Raw genomic sequence first — 13,828 nt, 5'->3', positions numbered from 1 at the left:
ATGGTAAATGCTCATTTTAAATGCAGACATATCTCACAATTTAAAGGATTGATTAATGTGATTAACTATTAAAAGTGAAAGGACAAAGAACGGGTTAATTAAGCTTAAAAAAGAGATGCTGCTTCAATTCAAATTGGAACACTATTAAGTCATTGGGTCATATCTGAGGCTGTAGATCTTGGATTTAAGTCTGATTAATATGGCTAGAAACCTAAGACATAAGCCTAAAACATTCATGAGGAGTCCAAGACTCAGTTCTGTCGTTTTGAAGATCAAATCTTAGCAACAAGAGAGAAATCTGAATTTGTCATGTAGCCCAGATCTTGTTCAGTGTTCAGCTCATATCTCAAGTTCTAAAAGTTCAAATGTACTCATTCTTTTTTGGTGGAAATTTGAGACAGATTCCTACAACTTTCATGGAGACCACTTTGCCAAATTCGGATTGTAACAGTGCCAGTTTGTCCATAAAACAAATCCATGCCTAAACCACCAAGTTCATTAAGCCAATAGTTGGCCACTAAATAAATAGTTGATTGCCAAATAAATAGTTCTTTTTAGCCTATAAAATGAGGCATTTCCCATACATTTATGCATCTTGGTTTTCAATTCAAACTGGAACACTATTCAGTCATTGGGTCATATCTGGGGATGTAGATCTTGGATTTAAGTCTGATTAATATGGCTAGAAACCTAAGACATAAGCCTAAAACATTCATGAGGAGTCCAAGACTTAGTTCTGTCGTTTTGAAGATCAAATCTTAGCAACAAGAGAGAAATCTGAATTTGTCATGTAGCCCAGACATTGTTTAGTGTTCAGCTCATATCTCGAGTTCTAAAAGTTCAAATATACTCATTCTTTTTTGGTGGAAATTTGAGACAGATTCCTACAACTTTCATGGAGACCACTTTGCCAAATTCGGATTGTAGCAGTGCCAGTTTGTCCATAAAACAAATCCATACCTAAACCACCAAGTTCACTAAGCCAATAGTTGGCCATTAAATCAATAGTTGATTGCCAAATAAATAGTTCTTTTTAGCCTATAAAAGAAGGCATTTGCCATACATTTATGCATCTTGGTTTTCAAATCAAGATCATTTTCTTGCTTTCTCTCTTTGTAATGTTCAAGTTTTCTTTCATGTTATATTAATCTCTTGTCTATGCTTTTCATTTCCTTTCCTATACTTAGTTAACTTATATCATAACTATATTCTTATCTTGTTTATTTATATTTCTCTTCTTCATAATATTTAGCTAAGTTTAATTTGTCACGGTGAAAAGGTTTCACTAATGGTGTTAGAATATGTATAATATAAACTTAACATAGATTTCAATGTTTATATCCAAGAAAGTTTGTTATTAATATGTCTTATCTTTTTATCTTACTAATTCTTAATACCTTGCTTGTTAAATGATTAATCTAGATTTGTGTTGTATAACACTTGGTATAATAAATGCTTGATCCTTCATAGTCTTCGGCTTCTTGTTCAGTGTTCAGCTCATATCTCAAGTTCTAAAAGTTCAAATGTACTCATTCTTTTTTGGTGGAAATTTGAGACAGATTCCTACAACTTTCATGGAGACCACTTTGCCAAATTCGGATTGTAACAGTGCCAGTTTGTCCATAAAACAAATCCATGCCTAAACCACCAAGTTCATTAAGCCAATAGTTGGCCACTAAATAAATAGTTGATTGCCAAATAAATAGTTCTTTTTAGCCTATAAAATGAGGCATTTCCCATACATTTATGCATCTTGGTTTTCAATTCAAACTGGAACACTATTCAGTCATTGGGTCATATCTGGGGATGTAGATCTTGGATTTAAGTCTGATTAATATGGCTAGAAACCTAAGACATAAGCCTAAAACATTCATGAGGAGTCCAAGACTCAGTTCTGTCGTTTTGAAGATCAAATCTTAGCAACAAGAGAGAAATCTGAATTTGTCATGTAGCCCAGACATTGTTTAGTGTTCAGCTCATATCTCGAGTTCTAAAAGTTCAAATATACTCATTCTTTTTTGGTGGAAATTTGAGACAGATTCCTACAACTTTCATGGAGACCACTTTGCCAAATTCGGATTGTAGCAGTGCCAGTTTGTCCATAAAACAAATCCATACCTAAACCACCAAGTTCACTAAGCCAATAGTTGGCCATTAAATCAATAGTTGATTGCCAAATAAATAGTTCTTTTTAGCCTATAAAAGAAGGCATTTGCCATACATTTATGCATCTTGGTTTTCAAATCAAGATCATTTTCTTGCTTTCTCTCTTTGTAATGTTCAAGTTTTCTTTCATGTTATATTAATCTCTTGTCTATGCTTTTCATTTCCTTTCCTATACTTAGTTAACTTATATCATAACTATATTCTTATCTTGTTTATTTATATTTCTCTTCTTCATAATATTTAGCTAAGTTTAATTTGTCACGGTGAAAAGGTTTCACTAATGGTGTTAGAATATGTATAATATAAACTTAACATAGATTTCAATGTTTATATCCAAGAAAGTTTGTTATTAATATGTCTTATCTTTTTATCTTACTAATTCTTAATACCTTGCTTGTTAAATGATTAATCTAGATTTGTGTTGTATAACACTTGGTATAATAAATGCTTGATCCTTCATAGTCTTCGGCTTCTTGTTCAGTGTTCAGCTCATATCTCAAGTTCTAAAAGTTCAAATGTACTCATTCTTTTTTGGTGGAAATTTGAGACAGATTCCTACAACTTTCATGGAGACCACTTTGCCAAATTCGGATTGTAACAGTGCCAGTTTGTCCATAAAACAAATCCATGCCTAAACCACCAAGTTCATTAAGCCAATAGTTGGCCACTAAATAAATAGTTGATTGCCAAATAAATAGTTCTTTTTAGCCTATAAAATGAGGCATTTCCCATACATTTATGCATCTTGGTTTTCAATTCAAACTGGAACACTATTCAGTCATTGGGTCATATCTGGGGATGTAGATCTTGGATTTAAGTCTGATTAATATGGCTAGAAACCTAAGACATAAGCCTAAAACATTCATGAGGAGTCCAAGACTCAGTTCTGTCGTTTTGAAGATCAAATCTTAGCAACAAGAGAGAAATCTGAATTTGTCATGTAGCCCAGACATTGTTTAGTGTTCAGCTCATATCTCGAGTTCTAAAAGTTCAAATATACTCATTCTTTTTTGGTGGAAATTTGAGACAGATTCCTACAACTTTCATGGAGACCACTTTGCCAAATTCGGATTGTAGCAGTGCCAGTTTGTCCATAAAACAAATCCATACCTAAACCACCAAGTTCACTAAGCCAATAGTTGGCCATTAAATCAATAGTTGATTGCCAAATAAATAGTTCTTTTTAGCCTATAAAAGAAGGCATTTGCCATACATTTATGCATCTTGGTTTTCAAATCAAGATCATTTTCTTGCTTTCTCTCTTTGTAATGTTCAAGTTTTCTTTCATGTTATATTAATCTCTTGTCTATGCTTTTCATTTCCTTTCCTATACTTAGTTAACTTATATCATAACTATATTCTTATCTTGTTTATTTATATTTCTCTTCTTCATAATATTTAGCTAAGTTTAATTTGTCACGGTGAAAAGGTTTCACTAATGGTGTTAGAATATGTATAATATAAACTTAACATAGATTTCAATGTTTATATCCAAGAAAGTTTGTTATTAATATGTCTTATCTTTTTATCTTACTAATTCTTAATACCTTGCTTGTTAAATGATTAATCTAGATTTGTGTTGTATAACACTTGGTATAATAAATGCTTGATCCTTCATAGTCTTCGGCTGACATCGTTGTTATGAGAGGAACTTGATTTGTTGTTAACATAAGTTAACATCATGAATTCCTGACAATATTTAAAAGTATGGTGTTACTAAAATAAGATAATTAATATAATCATGTTAAAAATTTATAATGAACTATTAAGGATAAATCATCCGATTGGAACCTCATTTGTGTGTGGTTTCCAGTTGAGTAATAAAAAGAGTTTATACTATACTTATTTCTAATACTATTAGTGGATCCTCCAACCTTGACAATTATTTTTATCATTATTTAATCCTCATATTAATCTCACATCTCAAAGATCTCTTTAACTCTTTGTTAAATTATATATATTATTTATAATTTATATAGTTGATCTTCCTGTGGATCGACCCCGGTCATGCTGGGTTATTTATTACTTTAATACTCTTGCACTTGAAATAAAATATCAACTTTTTGATCGTGTCGAGAAACAAAGACAAAATCATTTTTTATCAATTTTCTTTTTATAAACTCCCCCTCGATACTAGTCTGAAAGTAGCACCGAGCTAAGATTTTTCTAAAAACAAAAAACCAAGCTTGACACTTAAAGAGTATAAAGGGGGCATTTTTAGGGGAGGAGAGCTAACCTGTGTGAGGTGCATGCTGTTCTCATTTTCCAGGGCATCTGCTCCTAGATCAGAGGATGCTACAGGGAATGAAAGTTTCAATAGAGAGAGGAATGGTTTGGGCATCACCTGTACAGGAGAGGGAAATCATTCATGAGATTATTGGAAAGAGATGAAGTAGAAGTCGAGGCGAGGCGACAAGCTTATTACCTGGGGAACATGTCAGGCCTCTTGCAAACAATACAGAACAGCATGCTGGTATTTAGTCCAACCACCCAGTAGCTTTCATCGGACTTCTTCTCTTAACTAGCACTGCAGATTAAAACTTTATTATACAACTGAAGAGTATAAAACAATATATAATAGGAAAGTGTTAACTGATAGAATTATCCCATATTCTTAAACAGAAGAATCATGCATGAACCTGAAGATTGGGAGCCAACTACCACCATATTGGCTTGTGAAAACCCGCAAAACACCCCACAGAATTTGCTCAAAAATTCAGTAATAATATCAAGAAGACGTGCTAATGAAACTGAAGATGCTGCACCAGAAGTTATTTCTACTAGAAGAAGAAGAAGAAGAAGAAGAAGAGAGAGAGAGAGATTAAATACCTTAGAGTCATATGAACTTAATTGGCCTTCTTCACTAAACCCAAACCATGTTAGATGCGAACCTGGAGTTAAGGGAAGACGCCCTCTATGTGGCTGGGTCCCATTAGATATGTCGAATACTCTGAACCCTAGCATCTGCACATTCAGAATATGAACTTTAGATCTTTAGCATTCTACTTTTCAGAAATATCAAATATAAAGAGATATTCAAGCTATTAACCAAATGAAATGTCTTCCTCAGTGAACAACTTTCAACATGGTTAGCTACATTAAATGGTTAGTAATATTGGCAATTGGGCATCTCAGGTCTTCTTCATTGATCTGATCGCTACTTACTAAATGTCAAGTGCCAGTACAGTTGAGCCTTGAATAATTGGCAGATTTTAGCAGATCTGAAAAATTCAGGAACATGAAAGATGAAAGTTAGATCTGATCATTTGAGGAAAGACAATCAGAAACATAAGTGACCACTGCAAGATGATTTTTGAAGTCTGATGCAGTCACCGCTGGTCCAGCAAATGAGAGAATGTGTCTGCGATGAATTACATATGGCAAAACATAATAAAGCAGACCCAATAAACAATTAATCAAAAGCTTAGAAAACTAAGAGCAATACATTTGAATATGAAAACTTCAGTCATTTAAGAAATTTGTTATTTCGTTGTGATCTGCTTCTTCATGAACAGTGTCATGTCAGAGAGAAAATGGAGGATGGCAGGCCTCCTGTTTAACCAACATCAACAAGACACAACATCACAACCGGAAAAAACAACTTTGGAACCATATTGTAAATGATTGGCTGATTTCTTGAATTTCTAGAATCGATCCACTGATTATTTTATAAAGTCTAGTAAATGGTCTACTAGTTCCCGGAAACTCCAGAACTAGTCAATTAATTCTGCAATAATTACAGACATGTTATACAAAATTCGAACAAAAACTAAAGCAAAGAACCTCATGACCCTGGAAACGCTAAATGGACATGAGATCACCTAGAATTTGATACATGTGTTTTAATTATACCAAGAGGGACTGGATAAGTTCAAAAATTTCTCAATTATTCTTCTCATACCAGATAAAATAAACCTTGGCTAAAAGGACTAATCACGCAAGTAGATATAAGAACTCATTCTTCTTCCTAAGATGCAAGTATGCCCATTGAATCAAAGGTCCTCATATCATAAGAAGCCACCTTTAGAATGGTTCTCTCATAATAACACCTCATATCAAAGCTGAGAATATGATGATTAATCAAGTATGATTTGATTATAAATAAATTTTAGAAATTGAGGAATCGAATGTAAATATTAATAAAAGGAATTATAATTATAGACCTAGAAACAATCAAGTAAATATAAATATATGCCTAAAATAATATATGTGATATTATTTAAAGGAAAAATTGATATTTTATCATTTATAGGATTTTCATATTTCCTTATAAATATAAAGCTAAACCTCTTATTTCTTAAGGTGAGTAGAGTATAATACAGAAATACCTAAAACATAAAATAAAAGAGTTAGCAGTCAAATGTATAACAATCCCTCTCTCCTAAAAGGGTTTAAGAGATTTTTTTTTTTTTGAGATTTCTTATTGGTGGTTCGTATGGATTACCGTTAGAGGCCAGACATTTGGATAATTTATGGCTTGTGACAACCTAGCCTTGAAGATATTCAAAGCTAAAAAGATTTGATCTTCATGTAATCTTTGTATAGACCATAAGCAACCCTAGATTTATCTAACGAAATCCTTGGGACTCCTGAAAAAATATTATATTTATAGTTTTCACAGTGAGAATATGTTTTCGGAAACCCAACAAGATATGCATGTGAAATGTGGTTACCTGGATTATGCTAGAGGAATTTTGAGAGATGGAAACTCTTTCACTCTATATACATGTGGTGATATCTATAATTATTCTTATCCATATATTTTCTAGCCTCTCGAAGAAAATTTTGCTAACTTTTTGCTTGAAGGTTTTATTTTGAATTTTTATCATAGATTTGAAAAAAAAAAAAAGAGTCAAATGTAAAAAGAAGGAAAACAAAGAAAACATGATTCTTATCGGAGAAGAAGAAGATGCAGAAATGGTTATAATGGTATTTGGATATTAAATCAATTATAATGGTAAACCTATAATATTTTTAAAAAAATTTGTTGACTGAATTTGTGTATTCCTAACTTAGTATATAAAATATTATCAATTGTATAAACAATGGTATATAAAGTGTACATATTTAAATGTAAGAAAGAGCTTAATCTAAAACAAACTATAGGATGTTTAATATAATTTACTATGTTATTTTCTTTGGAAGCTTGAGATTGATTTAACATATTCTCACTATATAAATAATAAAACAAAATTATTTGAGATTTTTGTTAGACAGATCTAAAGTTGTTTAGGGATTTATTACTTGAAGATATGATCTTCTTCAACTTTGAATAATTCTTTAAATGTTGGGTTGTTGCAAAACACAAATTGTCCAATTGTCCGACCTCCAACAGTAATCCACACGAATCACCAATGAGAAATATCCTAAATTCCTAGAGGGATTGTTATGCTAAGAGTGTTAGTTCTTTATTCTGTGATTTATGTAGATATTTTGTCTAATAGCCAACAACTAAAAAATAAGAGGTATAACTTACTATTTATAGCTAAATATGAAAATCCTAATAAATTGGTAAAATATCAATCTGGCCCTTGAATAATATTCATATATGAATTCAGGATAATTTTTTAAATTAACTCAATGAAGTCCTTACTTTATTTTCTAGGTTTAGAAATATAATCTTTGTATTAATTATATTCTAGTTTTTAATTTCTAAAATATATTTTAATAAAGTCATTCTTAGGTATATCATTTGAGTTTAATTTCTGATTAATAGTTTTTAATGTGTGTGACCTATTAAGTTTCTAATATGTTGGTCAGTGGTAGAGTCACGTAGGGGGCCGAGGGGGCAATTGCCCACTTAATCTTTTTTTAAATACTTTTTATATTAGAATATTAATAATATCTTAATAGGTTTAATTTTCTTTGCTGGCTACTAATTAACCCAAGTTAGCTATTGTTAACTTACAATAAAATATAATATATAATATATATGTCCAGCACATTTCATTAATCTTTTCCCCTTTCTTTCCCTTTCTTCCACTAATTAACTGAAAGCCTTTCTTCTTTCTTTCAAGCTACTATTCTTGCCTTCTTTTTTTTATAAAATTTCTCTTGAAGTCCTAAGCTATTAATTAGTTAAGCAAATAACCTCTCATGCTTTATGCTTTAGGTAAGTTCCTTCATCTTTTCTATTTGTTTCATTGTTTAATTTTAGTTTTATTCATTTACAATTAGTTATTGAAAATGTTAGGATTTATGATAATTCAAGGGTTTGTTGAAATAATGTGTATGGGTAATATTATATGCTATGAATTTCATATTGAAAATGGATAGTAATGAACTGACTAGTCATTAAAAATGAAGTATAGGACAACTCAAAACATTAGAAACACAATAGAGAAATAAAAAAAATATTTAACATTTATATTTAACCCATATGTATAAAACAATAAGTCAACAATAACAACATCAATTTGCCACGACAATCCTTTTAAGCTATGGTTTTAGCTACTCTCTACCATATGTCAGCATAGAATTGTTGCCAAGAACTTCAATATTCATAAGTATTGAACCCACCCTAAACTAAAAATAAATGAATGATATTTTGGTTGCATATATTGAGAAAAATATCTTCGATAAGATTGATATCCCATCGACCTAGAGTGTGGCATTCATCAACACAACAAAATTGATTTATCAAAGGATTTTAATGTATTGTTATGGATTGTTTTTTTAAGACTACTTTCAAGAGTTAAATTATATGAAAAGCCCACCAATCGAAGGTGGATATATGAATTGAGAAATGTAGGTGGTAGGATTAAAATAAGAAATGTTTTCTCTTTTTGGTTAACTTCTTACTCGGTGATTGTTCCTCAAAGCATATGATTTCCATTTCACTCAATTCATCTACCCTATCCTTTCAGTCTAACTAATTTGATTGTAAGACTATCATGCACTATTGTTATATTCTTCTACTTGTTTTAATAAAAGGCCGATTGATCGATGCTTGAGGTGTATAAAAGTAGTAGCCCTCCATTCCTAAAATATTCTATCTCCTTTTTCTTCAGAGTTTACTAGTAAAAAGAAATCTACATCCTAACCGCTAAGCTATTGTGTTAGAGAATAATATAAATCATATCCTGGGACCTCACCTAACAGCTTAAGCTATTGGGTTGAGATGGTTCTTTGACATGGTATCAGAGCCTTAATGACCAAGCGGTCACGAGTTCGAATCTCACCATCCCCATTTATTTGATAAAAATTAAGCACAAGGTAATGTGGGCCTGTGTAAGTTTAAAGCCCAAAGGGCTTTCACTTGAGGGGGGGTGTTAGAGAATAATATAAATCATATCCTGGGACCTTACCTAACAGTTTAAGCTATTGGGTTGAGATGGTTCTTTGACATATTGATCCTTCCTTTCAATTTGATCGAAAAGGTTTACATATTCATTATTAACTTCTATCATTCACGAACTATAAACTGAGGTTTCTTCTTTTTTTTTTCATAGTGAGAGTAAATAAATAAATAAATAAATAATGAAGTTATTTGAATGTACAAACACATCTCTAGTGAAAAATGCTAAGAACTTGCATCACACGTATGTTTTGATGCCAAAAAAGAATTAATTTTCCCAAATTTTAGAATCAATGCTCTAGAAAGTGGAGAAAATTTTGTATACTATATATAATTCCATGTACGTATGTATAAAGAACCGATTTGGGATTTACCAATTATGTGTATATTCCGTCCATCTTCGCATGCTTGACTTCTTGTCATTAATTTTCATGGCATTTACCAATTAGGTGCTTCCATCTAGCATGGAAATAATTTCCAAATTAAAAAAAAAATCACGATTATTTAAAATAAAAGGGAAAAATTAAACTCCCTATAATCAATTATTTATAATAAAAAAATAAAAAATAATTTCTGAAATAAAAAAATCATTCAGGACTATTTATAACAAAAACAAAAGTGATAAGAAAAAGAAACCAAACCTAGTAATAACCAATTATTTATAATAAATGGGAGGGGGGTAATTTTCAAAATAAAAAAAAACTATTATTTTTTTATACCATATGCCAACATCTGATTAGTTTGTTGCCGTTTGTTTTTATGTTTGAAATTGTGTTTAAGTATGTTTTAAAGATGCTTTAAATTGAAAATTTATGTTTATTGTTTTTTAATAATTTTAATATTTTGATGTTAAAAATAAATATAAAATCTGAAAAAAAATATTTTAATATATTTTTAAATAAAAAATATTTTTAAAACACACCTTAAATCACAATAACTTGTGTACTCAATTGATAAATATGAGATCAAAATAACAGAGTTTCATAAGATAGAAAAGTTTAATTCATCATAAAATTTTAAATAAAAAAATGCTACTATGAACCAAAACTAATTAGAAGGGATGATATCATTGAAATCTAATAGTACATAATATATATATATATATATATATATATATATATATATATATATAAGGGATTCATTTTTTAAATAACATTAAGTTTACTTTTTCTATATTTTTCATAAGAGTGTGTTCTTTTTAAGTAATTATTATTCATGACAGTTAATATAATGAACTTAATATGGTTATTTTCTAGGGAGGGAAAATCTAAAAAAGTGTCTTCAGGGTATCCATTAAGCATAATCCAAGTACATATGTTAAACAACTTCATTTATTATTAATTTGTGTAAAAAAAAAAAACAAATATTTATTAAACATATTAAATAAGTATTATTTTACATGGTAATATTCTTAAGTGTTTATGATAAATTATAAACAAATAATTAAACAATGTGATTGATTAGAAGTATTAAATATATAGTGCTTAACATGTATTCTAAAAATGATAATTAGAATACTAGAATTTATATATATAATTTGAAGAATGTATAGACGCATTTGCAGAAATCACTAGTAATAATTTCATGACTATATATTCTTTTTTTTTCCAAATTTATAAAGCTATAAATTAAAGTGCAGTCACCTAGTTTTACGGTTGTTTGTCAAAATTCAGTTACTGTAATTAAACAATTCCTATATTTGAAGAGAAGCCAAGGCCGGTTGCACGCAACATAACAAATATAGAGTACTTTACTACTTTTTGATCTCTCTTACTTTTCTTTTTTCTTTTTCTTTTTCTTTTTTCATGAAAGGGAGCTGCGAGATCATTTCCATAATCAAATTAAGCCAAGGATTATAGAAGTTGATTGTTTCACTCATCATTAATTAACAAGAAACCCTATTTTTTTTTTTTTTTAACTCCAAGAGTAGTAGTTTAACTAACCAGATCGATCTTAAATTTGCTTTCAAGAGGTTACTAGTTCGAGTCTCATAAATGTCAGAGCCATTAGAGGCTTACATGGTCGTTGAGATTAATCGAGGTGCACACAAGCTGACTTGAACATCCATGTTAATCAAAAAATAAATAAAAAAACCTATTTCCTACCTAATACAATCCGATTTATTTCCTTTTAGCAACCATTTCACTTCCTAATGCAGATTGGAGAGAAAAAAAAAAAGGGTACTGTTTCGGCATAAGGTCTGATTTGAAAGTGCCATAAACAATAATAATTAAGAAGAATAAAGAACAAGTGCCCTTAACTTGAAGTACATGCAATAAGAGCCGAGAAATTCGTAAATTATTTGAAAAATTGCATCTCAGCAGAATTCCTCACCTTCTTTCGGCAACACAACAGCTCGAAATCCTCTTGCATTCAATAGCCGAAATCAATCATCGCAAGTATACAAATGAAACTGATCAAGAAGTTGCGAGTTAAAAAAGTCATTTTGCTCCCATTTGTCTTTATGGTTGTTTTTCTTTTTTTAGCATTATAAAAGGTAGAAAATTTTGTCATTTCCTCTCTTAATTTGATAGTTCACGTATCCTTAATAAGAACATCAATTGAAGCTGATGTTGACAATATTAAATCAAATGTCCAAATTTGGATCCATGCTTTAATTTCATGCATACCATTTCTAGCTGCAATATTACTATAGAAACATATGATACTTGTATGACAAGAAACTACTACCGCTAATATATTTGCTGAAGGATCTACTTTAAAAACTCAATTCCTTCCTTCAATCTGTTTTGTGTTCAAGTCAGTGATCGATAATAGCCATGGAGCCGCATGAAATCAAGAAATTCCATGGTCTGCCTCAGGCAAACTTGGTTCATAATCTATTCACTTTCCCTAATCCCATACAGAAACAATATCCTTCTGCGGCCAGCCTGAAAATGCAGCCCATTGTTGAATCCACTAACCACACCCCAACCCAGGCAAATATATCTGAAAATCCAGAATCCAGCTCAAGTCTCTTCGATAAGTTCTTAACCAATTCTCTAATTCATGTCCCACTTCATATTCCCTCTCCAAACACATCATCTGTCAGTACAGACTCTACTCTAGCTGAACCAAGAGATCAACAGCTCGGTATTTCCAACGAGAAGAAGCTAAGGAGGATGATATCCAACAGAGAATCCGCTCGAAGATCGCGTATGCGAAGAAAGAAGCAAATTGAAGATCTCCAGTATCGGGTTAATCAGCTTCAAAACATGAACCATCAGCTCTCTGAGAAGGTTATCCACTTACTAGAAAGTAACCACCAGACTCTTCAAGAGAATTCCCAACTCAAAGAAAAAGTTTCTTCTCTTCAAGTTGTTCTATCTGACCTGTTGACACCTTTGAGAAATGTGGACGACGGCGATTGCAACAGCATTCATCTCAAAGGTGAAACTTCAAACCGATGAATCCATCATTATAGAGTTTCTTGGACATATATATATATCTTGAGTTAATAAAAAAGTGATTATGAACACATAAGAGAGGTTGCTTCCGGGTAGCTGATCCATCGATTGCTTACTAGGATTTGCCTTTGCCTTTTCTTTTATTTTCTTTTCCTTTCTTTCAGAAGGGTCTTGCTGATTTACTTCGTTGTTGTCGTGTTATAATAATAATTAATAATAATATTATTTATAAGTTCATGCCATCCAGATAATTAATAACACCTTTCTGTGACAAAGGTATAGCTAAACCCTCTATGCAAATGAATCCATACATATATACAATGTCTTCTGTATTGCCAATTATTTGTTCTGATATTATTTAGTTTCTTCATGGTTCATTTTGCAAGCTTACCTAACCTTACCTTTAATTGCAAAATATTGACTGGAAATTTATCAGAAAAGCAGAAAGGAAATTCAGAAAGAAACTCATTACTGGGAGCTATGAACTTACAGTACTGGTAGTGGCAGCTAAAATTAGGGCGATCAAAGTAGCCAGATGACGAATAATGTTTAATTCATAAATATTGCTTGTTTGAAATCGATCAAAAGCTTAGTTGAATGCATCACTCTGTTAATTGATTAAATCACATGGGATAATTTCTAATATAAATATGTTGTTGAGAAGAGAAATCCACTCTAAATTGATAATAAATTCAGTGAAGATGGTCTGTGGGATATGGCCAGAAATTTCTTCCTCTGATGTCCGTAGACTTGTACCAACCCAAAACGGATAAAACTAACAACGCAATACATTGAAAATGCAATTCGCAATGTGACATGAATGATGGTTCCATCACTATAATTCACTACAAGATTACACTATTGCATGAAAACCAGATCGATCAGGAAACTATGTAATGTAGGTTGATGCAGCGCATTATACAGTATAGAAGGAGATCATTGTTCTACTGTCTATCCT

At 31.1% G+C, this 13,828-nt stretch overlaps 1 protein-coding gene across 1 annotated transcript; it reads left to right on the top strand.

The window, feature by feature from the left end:
* Positions 1–12,233: 12,233 nt before the first annotated feature.
* LOC7453868 (basic leucine zipper 8) lies at positions 12,234–12,873 on the top strand. The gene has a single exon (XM_002321434.4). It carries the CDS (start codon positions 12,244–12,246, stop codon positions 12,871–12,873), a length of 630 nt encoding a protein of 209 aa, XP_002321470.4. The 5' UTR covers positions 12,234–12,243.
* Positions 12,874–13,828: the final 955 nt, after the last annotated feature.

Source organism: Populus trichocarpa, chromosome 15 (assembly GCF_000002775.5).
Source record: "Populus trichocarpa isolate Nisqually-1 chromosome 15, P.trichocarpa_v4.1, whole genome shotgun sequence".
Lineage (NCBI taxonomy): Eukaryota > Viridiplantae > Streptophyta > Magnoliopsida > Malpighiales > Salicaceae > Populus > Populus trichocarpa.
The sequence above is the reverse complement of the archived record's forward strand: the minus strand, read 5'-3'. Positions and strand labels throughout refer to the sequence as shown.